Source organism: Mugil cephalus, chromosome 11 (assembly GCF_022458985.1).
Source record: "Mugil cephalus isolate CIBA_MC_2020 chromosome 11, CIBA_Mcephalus_1.1, whole genome shotgun sequence".
Lineage (NCBI taxonomy): Eukaryota > Metazoa > Chordata > Actinopteri > Mugiliformes > Mugilidae > Mugil > Mugil cephalus.
In genome coordinates, this window is record NC_061780.1 from 7,039,360 (window position 1) to 7,060,328 (window position 20,969).

At 44.8% G+C, this 20,969-nt stretch overlaps 1 protein-coding gene across 2 annotated transcripts in view; it reads right to left on the bottom strand.

Annotated features, from left to right (window-relative positions):
• The window catches only part of si:ch73-22o12.1 (poliovirus receptor homolog), a 71,803-nt gene that overhangs the window by 41,838 nt on the left and 8,996 nt on the right, over positions 1 to 20,969 (bottom strand). For both annotated transcript variants that reach the window (XM_047599570.1, XM_047599569.1), the window contains exons 2-3: positions 2,043 to 2,152; positions 932 to 1,181 (exon numbers count right to left, since the gene is read on the bottom strand). In XM_047599570.1, coding sequence (XP_047455526.1) covers positions 932 to 1,181; positions 2,043 to 2,152 — 360 coding nt within the window. The remainder of the gene's footprint in view (positions 1 to 931; positions 1,182 to 2,042; positions 2,153 to 20,969) is intronic.

Here is a 20,969-nt window from a genome sequence, read left to right on the forward strand (position 1 = left end):
GGGGAAGTCCATCGGAGTAGGAACAGTTGTTGTCGTTGTCAATTTCTCCCGCTTATCTAGGTCCGGGTCATGGCTCCTTACCCTATCTTTAAGGCTGAACCTGGCCACCCAGCAAAGGAAACTCATTTCAGATGCTTGTATTCACGGTCTTGTTCTTTCAGTCATTACCCAGAGTTCACTGAGGATTCGAACATAGATCAACTGGTAAACTGTAAGCTTCGACTTTCGACTGGGCTCTCTCTTCCCCACAACAGACCAGTTAAGCTCCTGCATCACATCAGACGCCGCTCCGATCCGTCTGTCAATCTCCTCCTCGACCCGGAATGGGCAGTCCGACCTTTTCTAGCTGAGGACCATGGCCTCGGACTTGGAGGTGCTGATCTTTCAGCCCAGCTACTTCCCTTTTGACTGCGAACCGCCCCACCACGAGCTGGAGGTCGTTGTTTGACAAAGCTATCAGGACCACATCATTAGCAAAAAGCAGGGATCCTCCGATCATCAAACCCTACCCCACCTAGCTGTGCCTAGAAATTCTGTCCTTAAGCTAGAATAACAGGATTTATTTAACTCAGTGGAGCAAGAAAGACAAATAATGCCTTAAAATGTATTTATGTTTCACCCTGTATTAACATCATACTCCTTATAACATCAAATTGTCTGAGAATCCCTCATCTGGTGTATCGATTTTCATCGTGCTTAGATCTGTCCAAAGGCACTATTCAGGACTAAAACTGACAGCTCTACTTGTTCCTTGAGACATTTTCAAGGTAAACCTGAAAGCTAAATTTCCTAAAGGTGGAATCAGGAACCCACAAAGGCTCTATTCACTCCTCTTCATACCGTCAAAACATTTTGGACCATTCTTGCAAAAGAGCAACAAGATTAATGTTTCTGCTTCTTTATGAACTGCATACAGATTCTGTTGACCTACCCAGCATGACAAGCATGGTGATGCCCTGCTCGTTGCCCCTGGGGTAGGTGGCATATTCACAGATGTACCTCCCCTCATCGGTCATTCTAACATCGGTTATCTGGATGGAAGGGCTGGCAAGGTTTGGAGGACTGGGTGAAAAGCTGACTCTGCCCTTCACAGGTGATTCGGGGTAGTTGGGATCAAAGTTTGGGTGAAACACCGCTATATTAATCCTTTCTCCATCCTTTGGTTCATAGATCCATGTGACCTGTAATGGAGCAGCAACAGGAGCCGGTGGTTAGCATTCACACAGGAAAGAGAAAAACAACAGGCCTCATTTATCATGTCATTGATAAGCAACGCTGGAGAGCTTTTTAAGACATCCACATTTTAATGTAAACTCCGTAGGGCGGCACATGCCGCATCACAATTAAGTAAGCAGAGTGGCTATTAAAATGGATGCAAGTTGTGCAGCAGCAGTTCATCGTTCTTAGCGGAGCGAAGCAGAGCTGTTTATTTAAACGCGGCTAAGAAGTTCAACTATTACCATATTCAATCCCCTAAAGTAAAATGAAGCTTAGAATTGTTTGTTTGGAGTAATAAAACATTAAACCTAACTGTGATTTTAAAAAAATCCTGTTACTAGCCCAGGATCATTTCCTTGAGCTATGATTTGCTAGATTGAGGTTTAATGTTACAGATAAGTGTGACACGTGCACATGTCTTATCATTCTATGATTATTTTTTATTACAGGGACTAGTTTATTGTTCATTTCCACCTGGGTGACTAAGTCTCACACACCTGCAGTATGACACTGATGCGTAAATGAATACTTTATTTTATAAGAAAATAGCTTTTAGGTAAACATTAAACTGTCCATTCCCTCAGTGTCTGACTGCTTGAACTGCGAATGCAAATTATAATCCCAAGCAATTTCAACAAAGTGGATTGTGTCAAGTCAGCAAAATGAGCTGCAATTTCTGGCTGAAATGGATGGGTTTTATTAGAATTTCACACCACAAGTCTGGTTCTGAATTGATATGAGCACACTGGTGTAAAGATGTAATCACATACGAAGTGGGGAAAAAAAAAAGAGAAACAACTGCATCATGGAAGCTTGTATCTGACCATTGTGAGCTGAATTCCAGTGGCATCAGTGAAGGCACAGCGCAGGTTGACTGTCTGGCCAGGATACGACGCCACCTCTGCCTCCACCTTCACCCGCTGACCTGATGTTCCTGTACGAAAGAAGGAAAGAAAGAGAAAGAAAATCATTAACCCGGCTGCTTCCTTCACTCCCAAACTAGGAGGAAACAAAGAAAGAGAGCACAGGAATCATGTTTGTACAAAGCCAGCTGATGATAAATGAGGAGACTGTGTGAAGTGTCTGGTACAACAGAGGACAGCATTAGTGAACCCAGGCAAGTAGGCCAAGAGTCTGGTATCTCTCTGTGACTGTGTGTGGACAGAAAGGTCGAGAAAAGGGGATGTGTTCTGTAAAAAAAAAAAAAAAAAAAAAGGAAAGAAAAAAAGAGGAAAGCCAGTTCTCTTTTGCACATGGGTCATAAATCATCTGGATGCCGTTCTGTAGTCTGCCATTTGCTGCACGGACACATTGCTGTGTTACAGCAAAGAGTCAAAATAAATATGCTTTTCTTAGTGTGCCGTGTCAGTGAGCGTAGAAACAGAAAGAGCAAGAGAGCTTCAAAACGACAATCTGTCCGTGTGTGCATTTGAGTGTCTAATCCCGGTTTCTGTGAAAATGTAATTACTTGTATGAGTAAGCGTGCATTAGTGTATGTCAGCAAGATGGCACCTGTTTTAAGTTTAGAGTGGATTACCTGTGGATACAAAACTTCAAATGTCGGCAGCCAGGTTTAAACTACACCCAGGCACCAGCACAAATGAAACGCAATTTCCCCTAAAGACAAACAATTACTTGGAAAACTAGTTGCACCAGTTTGTGCTGAGCCAAAGCTGTTGTGGTGAAACTAATATGATCTGGAGGGCTGATGGAACACACACTAATACCCGCCCACACACACGCACACACACACACACACACACACACAAGCCATACGGTAGGTGATAAGAAGAGAGGGCAGAGCTGTCTTTCTGTTTTGACGAGGAATAAACACCACACCTTCTCTCCTCTAGGGAGATCTGGGATATCAATACAGAGGAAGAGAAGAAGGAGGAATGAGTGAGAGACTGAGTGGGAAAGTAGAAGAAAACAAGGCTTTCCTAGAATAACACCAGCTCTCCCAGGACCAGCCCAATTTACAACCACAAAACAACCCCCTTGTAGCCACAGAGGAACCTCTGGACAACCACTAAGCAGCCCGTGGGAGCAGCACTGAGCCTTATTGGGCTGGAAAGCGGAACAACTTGCTCCTTTCCCCCCCCTCTCTTGGACACAAGCATATATGTATGTGCACATAGATATATAGCAAGCAAGTGCACACACATATACATATACAACTCATGACAGCTTTATTGTCGAGCTCTTGGTCTGTATTCGGTCACATCTCGAAAGCATTTAGTAAAGATGAAGCCAAGACGCCCTGTCAATCTACCTGAACTAGTCTGACGAACTACAGACGAGCTTTGGGACTGGGAGCTATTCTCTCGTTACAAAATGATGCAGCACAACGGGAGAAAGGGGGGATAAAAGGTAATTGAAACCCTTGATTACTGGTCTCGGTTGTGGTGTATAGACCAAGCTTGCTTGAAATGCCACAGGTCATTACACTGCGTGGCACAGAAAAAGCTACTCCAGATTCCCACACATAAAAACAAGCACGCATGCACATTTCTTGTGTTCACACAACAACGTGGGGGTAGAACGGAGCCTGGCCTGTTGTCTGTCATAAGGAGGCAATAAGAGGAGAGCCAGCACGGGTCAGCTCCTGCCAGAGCTCAGATGAGAGACAGCCTCGCCTTATGAGACTCTATACAGCCCCAGGGAAATGAATATTACACACAAGACACACAGAAACTCTCACAGCCTCATCCTGCGTGACAGTCGTCCCCAAACCCCGACAATAAAGACTCCCACTGTGCGTCATTAGCACGGCAGAGATATGGAAGGTAACGTCAGTGTATTCAGACTGTTTAAGAAAGTAATTGCTGGCATAAATATTTCGAGAGTATTGGCCATATTAAACAGAAGACAGAGAGCGGAACACAGAGAGGCGGAGGCAGACAGCAACTAAGGGAATTAGACAATAAAAGACAGTTCAAGGTTAAGAGCGAGAAGAAAGGAGGAGTGACAAAGGGAGAGAGACAGAGAGAAGAGAGGGTTGGAGGGGAGGAGAGTGAGAACAGCAGCCTTGTGTCACCGCTGCTCTACTTTACACCAGCTTGACTGCCTCCAGGTGACACACAAGAAACGCACAAACAAATGTAGATACACGCAAACTGCCCTCTCCAACATCCTCAAGTAGGCAGATGTAAGCATCCTAAGTACTGTCACCTATCATTACGTCTTTAACGCTCACATGGTGCTCAGCATGCTAACGGTACGCTAACGGCGCCGTGACAGCCGCGCCATATTAGCACAGTCCTCTTGGAGCACCTGCCCGGTCACACTGACATTTCCATATTTCCCACTACTCGTCTGTGAAGGGGAAAATGAATCAAAGACGAAGTACGCTGGGAGGATGGAAGGATGAGAGGAGGAGGAGAGACAGCCTAGGAATGCCAAAGTGATGGAGGATGTGCAAGGAAAGTGGGGATGAAAGGGTGTGAAGACAATGTGGTCCCAGGAATAGAGGATGAACGGGGGGAGCAGGAAAAAAAAAACAACATGGTGAGAGAAGAGGAGAGAGGACGATCCCGAAGGGGAGACGGGGTGAGCTATAAACAAGGTTAATAGGAGACAACCGAGGGACAAAGGAGAGAGACGTTCAGACATGAGGAATGTGATCGGCAGTAGACGAGGGGAAAAAAAAAAAACAAGAAAAGGAGAGGTGCAGCGGGAGCAACTAAAAATGGAGAGGTGGAGGGTGGTACAGGTACAGAGAAACAGAGCGAGGAGAGGCAGACGAGGGGAGCAGATAGGGAGGCGTGGAGCCATGAGAGGCAGGGTAGACTCCACACCTGACCTTGTGAGAAACACTGTGGCTGTGAAGAGAGTGAAAACAGTGAAACAGCGTGAATGGGTGAGATGAGAGAGAGAGAGAGAGAGAGAGAGAGAGAAAAATACCCCAAATCCTAATTTTCTCTGCAGCCCATTTCAACCAGCCGTGGCTTATAAAAACGAACATACGCTTATCAGCCTGTGTCCGCCTGCCTCGCTGCCTCGCTGGCTGACTCTGACGCCTAATGGCATTCATGTCCTCTGCCTGATCCCCACTATAGCGGTGAAAAGCACGTCAGAGGGGACAGGAAGTGCGGACCATCAACTAAAACATCTAATGGCCTTCAGAACTCAGTGACTCTGCCATTTCATCAACCTAGTGGCTATTGTCAGGTGGGCTACGGTGAAGCTTCCCCAAACTCCGTGTTCTCGCAGATTGCTTCCTAGCAGACCATTGCTGTGTGTGCAACGGGGAGACGGAGTGTTTTTGTTGTGGCCTCTCCAGTGCTCGGCTGTCTCAGTAAGCATTCTTGGCTTTCATTATTCTTCCAGGTCTGTGTGAATTTCTCCATTTCCATTATTCTCTCGTTGTTATTATTGCTGTGCCCAGCCTCTCCACTCCTGAAGAATAATAGCTTTGATTCTGGCTGCATGGAGTGCGGGGTGGAGCGTCACTTTTCTGCCCTGATGGAATCTCTCTCCCCCTGCTGTCTTTCTGTCTGACTTTCTTCTTCGAGCATGATTTTTTCTCTTACAGAGGAATCTGAATGATTTCCAGGGCACCTCATAAACTTGACAATACCGGGTTCTGCGAGATGCCATCTCACATCAAGAATGCAGGCTGAGGATCCGCGTCATTACATATTCACCACAATGTACAGCAGTAAAGAGCAGATGCTGTGGGCCCAAGGCGTCGTTGAACTTCTTTCAAAGACCTAGCTACGTGTTGGTAAAAAAAGGTAAAAGGACGATTTATCAGATCATTTGTTTTTTTCATTGTTCAAGGGTCTGGGTTATTTTCTCAGCACAGCAGTGTTTTTGCGCTCGCCTTGGATACAAGTGGTTTCTGAATGAAAGCTCTGCCAAATACCAGCTTTGCAAGACTCCCAATGTGCAATTTAGTTTTTTTTTTGAGACACTGGCAGAGACATACAGATTCAATTCCACAATTATTACTGGGTTTGTGGTTTTGCACGGTGCAGTTTGGAAGTATTGGTTCTGCGAAACATTTTTTCTGTTGTTTTGATTCACCGCTCAAAAGTGTAACTAAGTTAAAGTGCTGTCTTTGAGCTTTAGGAGTGTAAGGCCTTCACCTCCACCGTGTCGACATCAGGTGGATAAAATATAGGCGCCTTTGCACTATTCTGCCATATGTACTAATGCAGGGAACAATACTGGTGAACTGTCAGTAATAAATGCTGATAATAATGCTTTCGTTCTGTGCCACGTGAGGATATGTAGCTTTTGACAAAATGTTCCTCGTCACAGTAACGTTCCACAATAATGTTACTGCATATTTCATTTTTTGTCACTGACACACCTGTAGTTCAGCCGCCAACTGCTCTTCAAAGTCCCTTTTAAAGAGTCATAAGCAGAGACAGTGAAATTGTATTAAAGCCGCCACATGCTATTTGACATTCTACGTAAACTGGCCTGCCAGTGTGGTTGCCCTTATAACCGAGTTCAGTGTCATGTTGCTATTGTTGTGTCGAAACCAAAACAGTGACACTGCAGTGGCTGTGTGTTATGTCCAAAGGGGCTGCTGGTCGGTTTTAATAGCTGTTATCAGTTGGAGTCTGGAACAGCACCATCCTGAATCTGCTGTCTGCCATCAGACATCACTGGCTCCTGTGTCCACAAACACACTGACATGAATGTGGAGACGCATGCAGACAACACACACTGGGCCTGCACACACATTTAGATATTGATGCTTTAGTATGCAAGGGGCAGAGTCTGAATGCAGCTTAGCTTTGACAGGCGAGGCAGTTTGACAAGCCAAGAATAAAACTAGGAAATGAAGACTTGAGATGTGTCTCGTCTTTTCATTGACCTTTCTACTGGGCTCTCTATGAGGGGCCAATCAATAGTACATGGGAAAGCTACATTTAGAAGAAGCCACTGTGCATTACATGGCTTCTCCGGTGTCGTCCCATTGTAATCCAGTCATGGTGCATGAATTTCTAGTGGAAGAAATGGAGTTGAAAGCCCCTCCGTGTGATAAAGAAGCACACCTCAAAGGCTATCACATGAGGCAATACTCAAAAGTAAGCGCCAATGTTCCATCAGCTCAAATTTTTTGGAGGGAAAAGAAAAGCAGCCGTAAAAATGGTTTGGTGTTACAGCCCAGTTGCATGCAGGAGACATAAGGTAAAACCAATCTCTGTGATGCAACAGGAGCAGAAGGTTGGAAAAAAAAGGTGTAAGAAGAAGGGAGCGCTACGTTTCACTTTGTTCACAGTGACATGATGAAATATTTGATCACCGACTCTGAACACCGAGTGTGGAAAGAGAAGGGAGAATCAGACACATAGGCAGAAATGAGGATCGAATGTAGAAGCACATGAAATGTAACAGAAGGAGAGTGAAGGAGACATAGGGGTTTTGAGGGAGGGACACAGGGAGACATGAACAGGCTTCAAAGTGCCAATGAGAAATGAACAGCTGGAGAAGAAATTTGCACTGGAAGGCATGCGTGTGAGTGTGTTTGTTCAGGAAACGCGTGCGTATACACATGCATCTGTACACTAATGCATATTCCTATTTGGTCGCCTGTTTATAACAAACATGCCCTAGGACTTGAGCGAATATCATTTGCAAAAATAAGCATTTGCCAATTCAATTAAGTGTATCATCTTAATGAAAAAAGACCCAGCAGGGGAAATTTAAAAACCCCGAAAAAAAAATGCAATTTCATACTCTCAAATGTGGGTACATTTCAGCTCCAAATGCCAAAACCTCCCGCATCCAGGGCTGGACCACGAGCTTAGTCTTGCTGTGAGACTAAGTGAGTAAAGTAAAAATGGTAGCTCTCAAAGGGCTCTCAAAACCAATTGACTGCACGAGTCTTGACGTATTACATACAAAGCAGCTCATGCATGCATCCCTCTGTGGACCCCCTCCCTCTCTCCATCTTACTCATCCTCAATCTTCTATTCTCACTTATGTACATAACACAAAAAATATTTCAGGGCAAGCAAACAATACTGGTCAAACACGTCTGAAATGGGAATCGTGTTTCTATGATGATCCAGTCCTGTTTTCCCAGTTTCATTCAAACAATAGTGCTTTCTTTAGATCACCTGCAGCATATCTCACCTTGCAACAGGAAGACGCTCCTTACAACCAACAACACACTCAACATGTTTAATCATTTATCTGCCCACCTCGTGGAAGGAGACGCATGAAAAACTTGCAAAGTAGTCAAAATGATGTGTGCGGTCATTTTGGGATAAAACACATATCCGCATGTACAACTGCTGGGTAAAGCAAAACCACATCTAAACACTGCGCACACGGGGAGAGGCACTCTTCTCCACTGGGTGAATTATTCATCCCTGGGTAAGACGGAAAGCAGCGTGCTCTCCTCCTCCTCCTCGTCTCATCTCTTCATTATTGATAAACACCAACATCTACACTGTACCTGACCCAGGAGGGAGACGGAGAGGGGGAGGGAGGGAGGAGAGACAGCGAATGAGGGAATGAGAGGGGTGGCCAAAGTGATAAAGAAAGACTCCAGGACATGAACAAATATAGCAACCGTGTAAAGTGGAGGTGTATTAAGCGTATAACAAGGCCACGAAGCAGGAGTGTGGTTTTATGGCGTTACATGTTTTCATTTGGCGCTGCGCCTGTTTGGGGTCAGTAAAGCCCCGCAGTTTATTGTGGACAGAAAAGACATAGCCTTCCCGAGCCAAACAAATAACTGCTGCTGTTACGCGGCCTCGCTCGTGCTATCGCTTCAACCCACTGAATAAGTGACTGAATAACTTACTGGCTGCATGGCTGACACACACCCAGCTCCCCCGCGGCTCTCGGCTCTGCTTTGTCTGTTTGGGCCCTCCACATCATTCTACCTAAACCACGGCCGCCGTCGCTCTGCATCGCTCACTGTCTTGACTCCTCTCTCGGTGCTATGGCCCTGTCCTGTCTTTTCATTTCGGAATAAATCCCTTTTATCCCTCTGGCTCATTCCGCTCTTCCTTGCTACTTTTTTTTTTTTTTTTGCTCTGCCTTTTCTGTCTGACTTCTTCATCCTAGTCCTGTGTGCCATCACTCCTCATGGTAATTGTAGTGGGCATGTTATTTTAGCCCAGCATGTAATATTGGGTTTTAGTGCCGGGTGACCACAGTGACAGATCTGTAGTCAGTGCGAGGCATAAAATTTAAATGTAAAGCTTTGAGAAAATATTTTCCAGACAGGCCTGGGGTCAGTGTCTAGGAAATATCTTGATCTATCCCCCATTATGCATGCTGAGGCCTTGCACCTCTTTATCAGGTTTGGCAGTAAGCTCGTCTAAAAACTCCTTCAGACACCACTCTCTGAATGATTTAAAAAGTGTATGTGTATATATATACACGCACACACACTCTGTTTGGCAGCATCTCACTTTTGAAAGTGCTATGAATTAAATGATCAGGCTAAGTCAGAAGTGCAAAGCCGGAGCAAAGTGCCAGGTACTTCTGCAAATGAGTGGCCGCGCACGTACGTGTCCATCCCCTCATCCATCATCTCGCGTGTGTGTGTATGTAACCGTCCCTTCGCTATGTCAGCTGCTAACATAATGTGATTATGCGTCCTATTTTCGCCTCCCTAACAACGCTTGGAAGTGAGCGTCTACCAAGGTGTCAGGGAGGATATTTCAGGCTGGGTGTGATCCTTTCCCCGAATTAAAAACAGAACCGCCTGCTACAGTGAGAGGAATTCCACGACAACCCCCCCCCCCCCCCCCCCCACACACACACACACACACACCCCACCCCCTCCCGGACCCAAAGACAGCTGTGTTTCCAGGTTTTCTGTTGCCACTGTTCACCTTTACCTAACCTTGGGGGGGGGCTTCAATTCCCAGCTGCTCTGTCAGGGCTGCCACTCAGCCTGCTGCAGGCGAGTCCATTGGCCAACGACGCTGTCAACACGCAGCTCATTCATAGATGAGGGGGTGAGAGTCCAACCTAATTTATGCCACACATTAAAGGATTAAAATGCAGTACTGGGATGAGGGAGGCTGCTATTAGCACAGTCAATCTGTCAGGAGGATCACACTGCATGTTACCAAATCAATGCCAGCCATATGGAAGACAGAAGGTCAGGATCTACAAGCAAACAAACAAGCAGGAAGGCACAATATTATGATAAACGGATGACTGTGTCCGTCATAACACATGGGAGCGACCAGCTGGATTGAATTACTGATGATAAGTTTGTGCAGGAACTGAGTGAGATTCAAGAGGATAGATGTTCCAAACTGCAGCACCCACTTAACAAAAGGGAAGAGTTGAGCGTGTCTACTGTTGCAAAAGTACCTTTAATCAGAGCAAATGTTTGCTTTGCTTATGACTCGTGTAACCAGAACACTGCAGCATACTACTCAAATGTCAAAAGCATAATATGGATGAGCCCGTTAACAATTTCACCGAGTAATAAAATATATATATATTTTTAAGTGAAAACTAACGGGAGCTACGAAGTGGGAAGATGGTTATTAAACATCAGCCATGGAGGATGTGGTAAAAAGAGCAAATGGATACGAGTGGAAGACAATAGCTAACTGAGGCAATTAAAAGTAGAAACAAACCGTTCTTTGTGTATTAGAACAGCTGCATTGTATGCGTCAAAGTTACCTTCCGACATGTCTGCATTGAGCAGTTAAGGCGCAAGTGAACGACCCATTGTCTTCAGCCCTCAATGGGAGGCAGGTAAGATAAAACTATGCACTTCGACACATTCCTCCTATCAGCTCTCACATAGAGGAGGGAGGGGGAGGCGTTATTGTCGAGGGACGGATTGAAACTAAGGCAGAAAGGAGAGGAGAAACGAGCTCTATAAAAGGCACTGTGAATCCACAGCTGGTACAGAGGTTATACTCGGGGTTATTTTCTGGCTCTCCCTCTATACTGAATGTTTACATCAACTTTGATTATTCTCTGAAGGACAGTCACTATGACAACTTGCCTCGGGAACATGGTGTATTGTTTTGATGCTGATAAATGAACAACAAACAGATAGGCAGGTATACAGGAGAAGCAGACCGATCGAACAGAAAGGGACCTATAGCTTGACATTTTCACTGCAGATAGACGGTTAAAAAAAAAAAATTAAAAATGCATGGCACAAATACGCGGCTACCTGCATTTCTGGCGGTCTACAACAAAGTTTCGACAAAAAACAACTTCAACTGTGGCATAAAATGCCATAAAGTGGGCATGACATCTCAAACAGCACAAACAACCGCTCACAAAAAGGGTCAAAGTTCCAGGAGGCAGGTAAATCACAACACAACACTGATGAAAGAAGCAAAATAATTTGCTCACTTAAAAGTGACTCAGTACTTACATGGCTTTTTTTTCTAACAATTTGTTCTTCATAAGGGAATCTAATACGGCAATTAACTTAAAAAAAAAAGCTGCGAACAATGCTGTTAAGCCATGTTCGCAGCTTCTGTTCTTTAGCGATAAGCTACAAAACCTGCAGATAAAGGCGAAGGTCAAAAGCCTCCATAAAAGATTGAGAATAGGCGCACAACTGGCACCGCTTAACTATTACTGCGCTCAGATCCTTCTTTAACTGATGTTTCAACATTTACTAGACTGACAGACAAATTAACACTCTTGCCCCTGTCTGATCTAAAGTTTGTGGCATTTAAAATTAGTTCTACAGCTTTGAATAGATTGGTTTTAGCTCCAGTATCAACAGACAGAAACGAATCATCTATACCTTCTGAATTATTAATCAAGGATAGATGTCAAACGTTAACTGGTTCTAGCTTCCAACATGTGAGGATTTCACATAGATATTTTTGTGTTTTATACTTAAAAATGCATTTTGCAAAATGCATTGCCGTTAGCTCAGGGAAATTTTGACAGGGCGTCAACTTTAAAAAACTTTAAAAAAAATATCCAGCTCTCCAGATTCTGATAACAATGACGCTTCCGTTCTGAATCATGAGGCAAGACGACGAAAATTACAAAACTTCTGCAGCCAGCTGTCAGTTCACACGATGAAAGTTAGGGGAAGTCAAATACGAAAGTGAAAATAAAAACAATGAGGTTAATTCAAATTAAAAAAAAATATCTTTCTATTTCGAGATATGACTCAGTGTTAAGAGCCGAGAGAAATGGGGCCTGTGGGCTTCTCCCCGTGTTAGTTTTGAGGATTAACACCTTCACCTGCCTTAGAGGCGACCAGCAGTGGATCAACTTTCCTCTCAATTACAGTATGAACCCTGGTTCTAGCCTGTAATGGCCCAATATTGTAACAAATGATCTGAGAGGGCCGAAACCACCTCTCAGAGATGACAACGCAGCAATACACGCACACACTAGTCAAAAAATGTGCTGGAGTGGTCTCGTGTCAGGTCGTCATTACACCGGGCTGAAGCTGCCTTTGTTTACCTTCTACCCCCTTGAAGCAGACTGACAGATAGAGGATTGTGGAGTGAGGGATAGATGGCGGTATGAGCAGGCAGAGATGGCCCTGCCATGCTCCAGCGGCCAGCTTCAAGGACAGACGGGCCCTTCAATATCACAGCCTCCGTGTAATTAGACAGCGTTCTGTCACGCACCAAAGAATTGCTCCTATCTGTGCGATATTAAACGCAGCATGGGTATCCCCTAATGTGCTTTGCCACTGAGACCTTACGCAAAAGGGGAGCAAAGGGGGATTTGTACAAATTTAATTAAATTCATAATTCGCCCATCTTTTGCTGTAATCACTCAGGGTTAAGTAAATCCACTTCTCAGCTCCAGCCACCCACACCCTTTGTTGCATTCATAAGCAGTGTACCGACCGGTTTTTCAGGGGAATGTCAGCGACAGTCTGAAAGTCTCTAAGTGAAAGTAAACATAGTTGCTGGAGTGCAGTGGTGAAATATTAACAGCTACGCTCTCTGTACCGAAACTCTGTATGATTTGGCTTGGAGGGCTGCAGCTCACACGTGTTTGCGTGCGTGTGCTGGTGTATGATACTTCGTCTCTGCGGCCACCTGCAGTTTCCCTGAAAGGCGAGGAAAAAACCTGCCACTGTGTGCATCATGCCGTGCCTGTTTTTGAGCCTTTGTGTGTCTGCTTGTGTGTGTTTGGCGTGCCTCACATCCAAAATCGCGGCACAGGCAGCCCTTTTCGAAAGAGAGGGAGAGGAGAGAAGCAGATCAAACACAAGCCAACTAATCACAGACGCCGGCTAATTAGCGCAGTCCTCAAAGGGGAACCAGGAGTGAGTGATGATTCCCCCTTATGAATTTCCCGATGACGCTGTGCCGTATGCCACCATGAACACTCGGAGAGGAGAACCCAGAGAGGCTAAAGTGCAAGAAGGGACACCTCTGGCCTTGTTGTAATCTTATCATCTGAGAGCTCAGGGGAAAAGTGGCGCTCGATATCTCTTATCAGCATTTCGCTCATGTGCACGCAACACACACAAACCTCCCTCTGAACCTCTCACACACACAAACACACTCAGCATGACATTTTATCTCCACATCCTCAAATTAGACTGCATGTAACGTTTCCCATTAAGGGATTTCTTGAGCGATTAAATCCCAGGCGTGGTGATATTCCAGCCTCCACGGCGCAGCACAGGTTGATGTTGTGTGATGGTGTGCGGAAGCTCGGAGCGCTGATTAGCCGGCGGATCTGCCACGCTGATCCCAGATTTCCACGAGATCAGAGGGAACCAATTACAGATTGCGCATGGACGTTAATGTGCGCACTCACGAAGGCGCCGTGGCGCGCAGATGCGACCGCGCGCCTGTCCAGACGCAGGAACGCAGCGACACGAGCCCCACCTCCTCATCTGACTCCTCTCTCTTCTAATACCAAAGGAGAGGACGGCTGTCAGAGGACGCTCGGTTCGTCAGACGGAGAGAGAACCACTGAACACACATCGGGTTGACAAAGTTTCTAATAGACTATAATAAGAAGCGCAGGCCACCGAAGGGCCTAAATAAATCTCACTTAATCACGCTTTAAGTGTCCAAGTCCCATTTTTATCTGTATACATCTTGACATCAAGCTAAACATAGAAATTCTAATTCTAGCTCTGGGCCTGGCTTTGAACAACACTGTGTCACTGGGTAGATAAACAACAACACACGCATTGACAAACACACCATTCATTTTTCTCTCATTCCACCAGATTTATGGAGAAACAATAACGTCTCTCTACACTCTGCAGAACTGCCATCAATGGGCGACATTTATTTCATATGATTACAGTGTGACAGTTGGCACTCATGCGACAGACAAACGCACACGGAGCCTGCACTTATTGTTTACGACAAAACTTCTAAAATGCTTTGAACGTTAACAGCTGCAAGAGGGCGAAAGTGGAACAAATTGGGGGGGGGGGGGCTGGTCAGTGAAGACAAAAGACATCTGAAATGAAATTAAACTGTAATTTATGGCTGAGCAGCGCTGCAGCAGGGAACGAAAAGACGTGTAGATAAATGAGTAGCTACATAAGAGATGTTGGAGAGGAGAAAGAGAGAGATATGGAGACGGGGGGGTGGGGGGGTGGTGCTGCAGAGCAGAGCAACAGCTGCTGAGCATCACATCTGCTCCAAGTGGAGTCATCAGCAAACAGACAGACTGGAACCGACCCACTGAGGCAAGCCCCAGGGAGAGAGAGGGATGGACAGAGGAAGAGAGAGAACGGAGCACTGGTGAGGGGAAACAAAAAGAGGGTGAGACGACAATTAAAGCGATGAAGGGTGGAAGGAGAAGAAACGGAGACGGCTTTACCAACCTGCCACTACTTCCTAAAATGGAGGTGATGGAACAAGGTGGGGCAGGATTACAGATGGCTTTGTGTGGCACAAGAAACCACCCCCCCCCTCCCCTCCCCCATCTCCTCCTTTACCCGCCCACTCACCCCTTTCCTAACATCCTTCCTCCATCCCTCTCTCTTTTTCCTCAGCGAGACTGACAGAACAAGAGAAGCCTGTGCGAGTGAAGATGAAAGGCCTGTGAGGGAGGTGTGTGGGTGCGAGGTGCATGAATGACCCCTTTGCAGACCCTTCATTCCCACTTTGGAGACGTCCTGTCCCGGCACAATGGCCGAGAAAAAGACGACAAAACAGGATAACCTTAGAAAGGCCACGCGGAGGTCACGTTACAGTTGGCCGCGTGCATGCGGTCCATGTGCGTATCTATCCTCACAGTATGTTTCCATGTTAGGAAATTAGACACATCAAACATCGCTCTAACAATGCTGTCACAGCGTGAATACCATCTTCTGCTTTGTTTCGCGTCCTGCGGCGTACACCTTCGGCCCCGTGGAGAAGCCCCCTGAGGAGAGGTAGAGACCCTGAGAAGTACACATTGTTCATTCATGATAGCAGCCACTGGCAGCAAGGGCAACCCCGTAGCAGAGTAAGCGATGTCATTTGGCAGCAAATGAAGGGGAAAGAGCGAAGCACTTTCTGCATCTCTCCGAGGTCTCGCAGCTAGCTCTAACATTAAGTTAGCCTGGGCGCGGGACAAAGCTCAGTTTGTGCTCATGTCTCTGCATGGCGGAATAAACATAGTTGCTGCTTCACAGTTTCCTTTAGCCGGCCATCTCTCCTCTCCTCTTATCTCGGCCTCCTTCCCCGTCACCCCCGCTGCCTGAAGAACAATCTACCGACACAGCATGCCCTTCCACAATATTTACTCACCCAGTGTTGGCCAAATACAAAGGCCATTCCCTTACCCTCTCTGATGTCTCACATTCAAACAAATCCTTGCATCCACATGAACTCGCCGACTGCACCTGGTCTGGACAGCACATCGCTCTCTTTGCACCATGAACTTCCCCACATACTGGTTAACCGCAGAGCCTCTTCCCTTCCTAAACTTCCGGTCTGGTTTGAGCTATCAACTGAAGTCGAGGTTGGCGAAGACAAACAAGTGCAGAAGGAACCCCAACCTTGCCCACGGCTTGGAGTGTGTTTCTATTGCTCACATCCTCATGCACACCCCTCTGATTCAATACCCCTGACAGTGTCTTAACACCTTTTCCTGTGCAGCTTGTGCCCTGCTTTCCTCTTCTGCCTCGCTGTTTCTCTCTCTCCCATCTCAATCTGTCACCTTCCATTCTCCCCTCGGTCCTCCTTAATCTTTCTCCTCATTGCATCGTCTCCGCGAACCAATTTTCAAAGCAGCTTTTCCGACTAATCCAACATTTTCTGTTTTTAGTAAGCAACCCCAAATATAAGTTCATTAACAATCAAGTGCTGGAATCAGTTGCAGCGTTGCAAAGCTCTGTTTTTTTTTTTTTTTCCTGGCTCCTCATTCATTAGCATATGTTTGAAAACCCAGTCTAAATGAAATGATCGGAGATGATGATGAACTACAAACAAAGAGCCAGAATTATTTCTATAATGTGGCTGCATGTCGTGCTTGTTTTTAATGTGTTGCACTTGCGATTTTTTATTTTTTTTTTTTTTAACAAAGAGCCTAAAATAGATGTAAAACGAATGAAGAGTCAGAAAAAGCCACAGCGCCCAGAGTAATGACATGTCCCCGGGGTGCCTGCTGTTTTTGGGTGATTGTTCCAGAACTCCTGTGGGGCTGTGCATGCTAATAAGTAATAATGTTTTATCAAAGTAAATTGCTGCGTTGCGTCTTCTGTCTTCTCCACAGTATCTTTGACTTATTTCCAGCCTTCCCGTCCTCTTATTCCTCCTCCCCTCTCCATAGGAGATGTTCTTCCGTGGACTGCACCTGTGTCTCATTAGCGCCGCTGATGGTTCAGTAACGGGCTCCTCTCTTTCCTTGCCATTGTGCTCTCACTCTATTCCTCCCTGTAGCTACTGCCAACATACATTTACCTCCTCTTGCTCATCTCGCTGCACGTGTTCACACGATCTCCTGACGTTACAGAATCAGGACAAATTAGGTTTGACAACTTTTAGTTTGTCTAATGATTTTGTGCTAGAGTGACCGATGCCTTCAATTTGTCAGGAAGTCTCAGAACCGGCCTTTCACTTGAACAGGACATTACCACTTTCCTCTGTCAACATTGTTCTGATTTATTCCCACTTACAGACTTTCAGTATATGTTTCATTTTTATATCTAGAGCTGCAACTGATTATCACTTTTATTGTAATCTCGAACCATTAACAGTTCAAAATAACAGTCCATAGAAATCAGGTCTAATATTTAATGTCTGGCCGTATGGTATTATAGCCAATATCGTATTATTTTAATGGAAGTTAACTAAAATGTTTGCATTAAATTCTTCTTATTCGCGTGACTATCACATAACACACACATAAGCACAAACAAATGGAAAAGCTATACAACTGATAAGCTTGAGGCAGGCAAGGTTTGTTTTAAACTAATCATTTCATCAGTAGACATTGGGAAACATACCACACATACTGATGCAGCACAAATATATTGTTAATTCAACTTTTTTTTTTTTTTTTTTTTTTGTCTGGCAAAAGTAAACTGAGAAAAATATGTACAATGCCACCAAAAACTAGATGGCAATTTACTGTCTCAAATTGAGATAACCATGCATGAAAAATGCAGCAGCAAACACAAAAACTGTTTATGCTGGTGTAAAGGTTTGGGCATCCATGAAGAAATTACATATTTTGCTGATTTCTGAAGTGAGAAGAAAATAAACTCCACGGCATCTGCAAAACAGATATTAAAATATTTACAAATATCAATTCTAAGTTCATTTCCTGGACCTAAACTGAAAAACATCCCACACTATATGTGTTATGTGGAAAAACTATTTTTCCTCCAAACATACCTTCAGTGATCGTGGCCCAGTCACTCAATTTTAACTGCACCCGTCTCCAGCAATTGTTTCAAAAAGAGTCTAGAGGATGTTATATGTTAGATGCCGACTGTGGATGAAGACGTGGTGGGCATTAGTAGACCCCGTTTGTGATGCACAGTAGAATGGTGCACCTGCTGTTCAATACTGCGTCGGCTAAATTGGCTAAACAGTTCTTAATTTGTAATATTTCTTTGCCCTTCTGGCTAACAGATGTGTTATTTAACTGAATGTTTCTTGGTCTTCCACATTTCTCTAGTTTTTCTAAGTTAATTAAACGTGCAGGTCTGTGTGTTTGGTTTGTTGAATGGGCTACATTTGCTACTTTTCACTTCTAAAAATTAAATTAACAACACTTGTCCGAGCTTTTGCAAACAATAGTATATTGGAGTGCACGTCTCCAGAGTACCTCTGTAATCTTTACACCTTTATGATGACCTTCATGACACAAGTATCACTATGCTGACCAGTACTTGGTGTTATGAAATATGGCAGTAAGAAGTAACATTTCTCTATTTAAGATCCTCTACATTTTAGCTGTAATGTTGCGGTGTATGTAATGCCTTAAAAAAAGACAGTTCTTCGCAGGATGAAAAAGTCTCTACAATTATTTAAATCAATGGAAAATACATAAGCCTATTATAATGACTAATAAAAACCCGGGTATTCAGCAGGAATCCAATAGTAGTGTCACAACAGAATCAATTTAGGTTTAGGACATCCATAGAAATCAAGCCTAATATTGAATGTAATAAGTCTGGACTAACTATGATATCATAGCCAATACCATATCCTTTTAAGGCCAATTAACCCCAGTGTCAGCATTAAAAACTCAACTGCATTCATTGCACTTTGACAAATGAACGCAATGCCGAGATTATACGAGCCTTAAAACCAACTACTGGGCAAAAAAGACAGTCGAACATTAGGCTTGATGGCTGCCGAGATGACTTGATCCATTGCGTGATGGCTTCTCAAGATGAGTAGAGGGGATTGAGTGGCTATAAGCATTAGAAGATCATGGACAGAGTCCCTCCTACGCTGTGCATATTAATTCTTTTAATGCAGCTAAGCTCAGCTTGTCAAACGTTGACACTGCATAATTATGTCATCTAACAGGGACAAGCTTTTTTTTTTTTTTTTTTTTTTTTAAAGGGCAGGCATATGGTGCACCAGAGAGACTCTGTCGATGGACATGTCCTAAAATGTCAATAAAGAAGGGTTTACTTTTAGCTGTTAAGACGTTTATGTCTTAATATGCAAACACTGTAAGATCTGTGGTTGCTGAAAGGACATCAGCGGTGAGTGGTATGTGCACGACAAGGTGTCCTAATATGTTGTTCTGTATAGTGTGCTGGTACTTGTACTCACTGTTTAGCTCTAGGTTGAGTGTATATCTTACATGCTGTTCGTTTATTTATGTGGTGTCTAGTTTATGTTTTATGTAGGACTACAGATGGATATTAGCTGCTGCTAAATCTGGTGTGCCAATCATTTCTTTTTTCTTTAAAAGGATTAATGTAAGCGCATGCTGCCCTTAAACTGAATAAAATAAATAAACCTTTTCACCATAATGAACCAGCCAGTCCTCAAAGTATTATCCTGACCGACAAGAGCGTCCATCAAACACCCAGATCCCCTCACCCATGGCCTCTCGCCATCCATCAATCCACCATGACAGCCCTACCTACGTCTCTCTCTATGTAAATAAACAATGGATGAAAGAGGGGAGGTGCCAAGGGCAGGGGGAGAGGAGGAGAGGAAATCAAAGTAGGCCATTCTAACCTAAAAAAAAAAAAGCAGGACAAGTCAGGTTCAGAGAGGAAAAAGAAGAAATGGCCATGTAGGAGGGAGGACAATTGTAACAGAAAAAAGGAGGGGGGAAGGGGGAGAGTTACAGGAAACTCATAATGTGCTGAGGTGATGAGGGGAATGACAGGAGAAAGAGGGTCATCTGGAAAGAATGAGGAGAAGAATAAATTGAAAGAGAGGGGATCTTACTGGCACAGGGATGACAGCCGAACGAGCGGACACACGAAACAAAAAGGAGTCATGGGTAAGAATGCAGAGAAGAAAGATAGCGGAACAGGGCGTAGAGAAAAACATCTATGGAGGACATCAATAATCCATGCCAGATAAAGCAATTCTGTGTCAAAAGCGGAGAATGTAATAGAGAGGGAGACGGCGGAGGGAAAGAGACAGAGATAAGCAAATGAACAAGAGAAACTTGGTAGGTGGAGCCTGAGGGACTTCTATTTAAAACCAGAACAATTCCAAACACTTGTGTTAGTTTACACAAGCAGAGGAACCACATCCTTTCCTCACCTCACCCCCCATCTACCCGCGGCTGTGTCTATTTAAATGTGTGTTTAAACGGCAAGTGCTACTGCTCTAATCATGGCTGGCATCACGGCACTTTCCCTCACTCCTTCACCCTCCCTCCACCCTCCTCAGCATCCAGCCTTCATCTGACACTCAGACCCGGCACGCACCAGGCGCACACGCGTACAGCCGCGCGCACCCTGCATGAATGCGCCGTGCCGGAGAAAAATTCATGAATCAGTGGCGCGCAAATCAGCCTGCGAGCTTGTTGCAAGTAGAGGAGAGTGGGACGAGAGGAAAAGGACAAAAGTGTTTCCTTAAAAAGCTTTTTTTTTTTTAAAAAAAAGGAGGATTCACGAGACAGCGCCCAACAACTCGGAGGAGCGAGCACGCCCAAAGGGCCGCAGAGAAAAGCACCAGTCAACAGAGAGGACACTCCCTCTTCTCTGTTGTCCTGTGTCTTACGGCTCTTGGTATGGACGCCGAGAAAGAAAGGCAGAGCAGTCAAATCACAAGCAAATATATACCACCAGAAAATATCTGACTATCTGCACACAAATGTCCTTTGAGGGGCGAATCAAGACCTGGTGTACAAAGACAACTTGGTAAAAAAGTCACCGCAGTGGCCTATCTGCACAAAAAAGCCGCTCCATCAGCTTC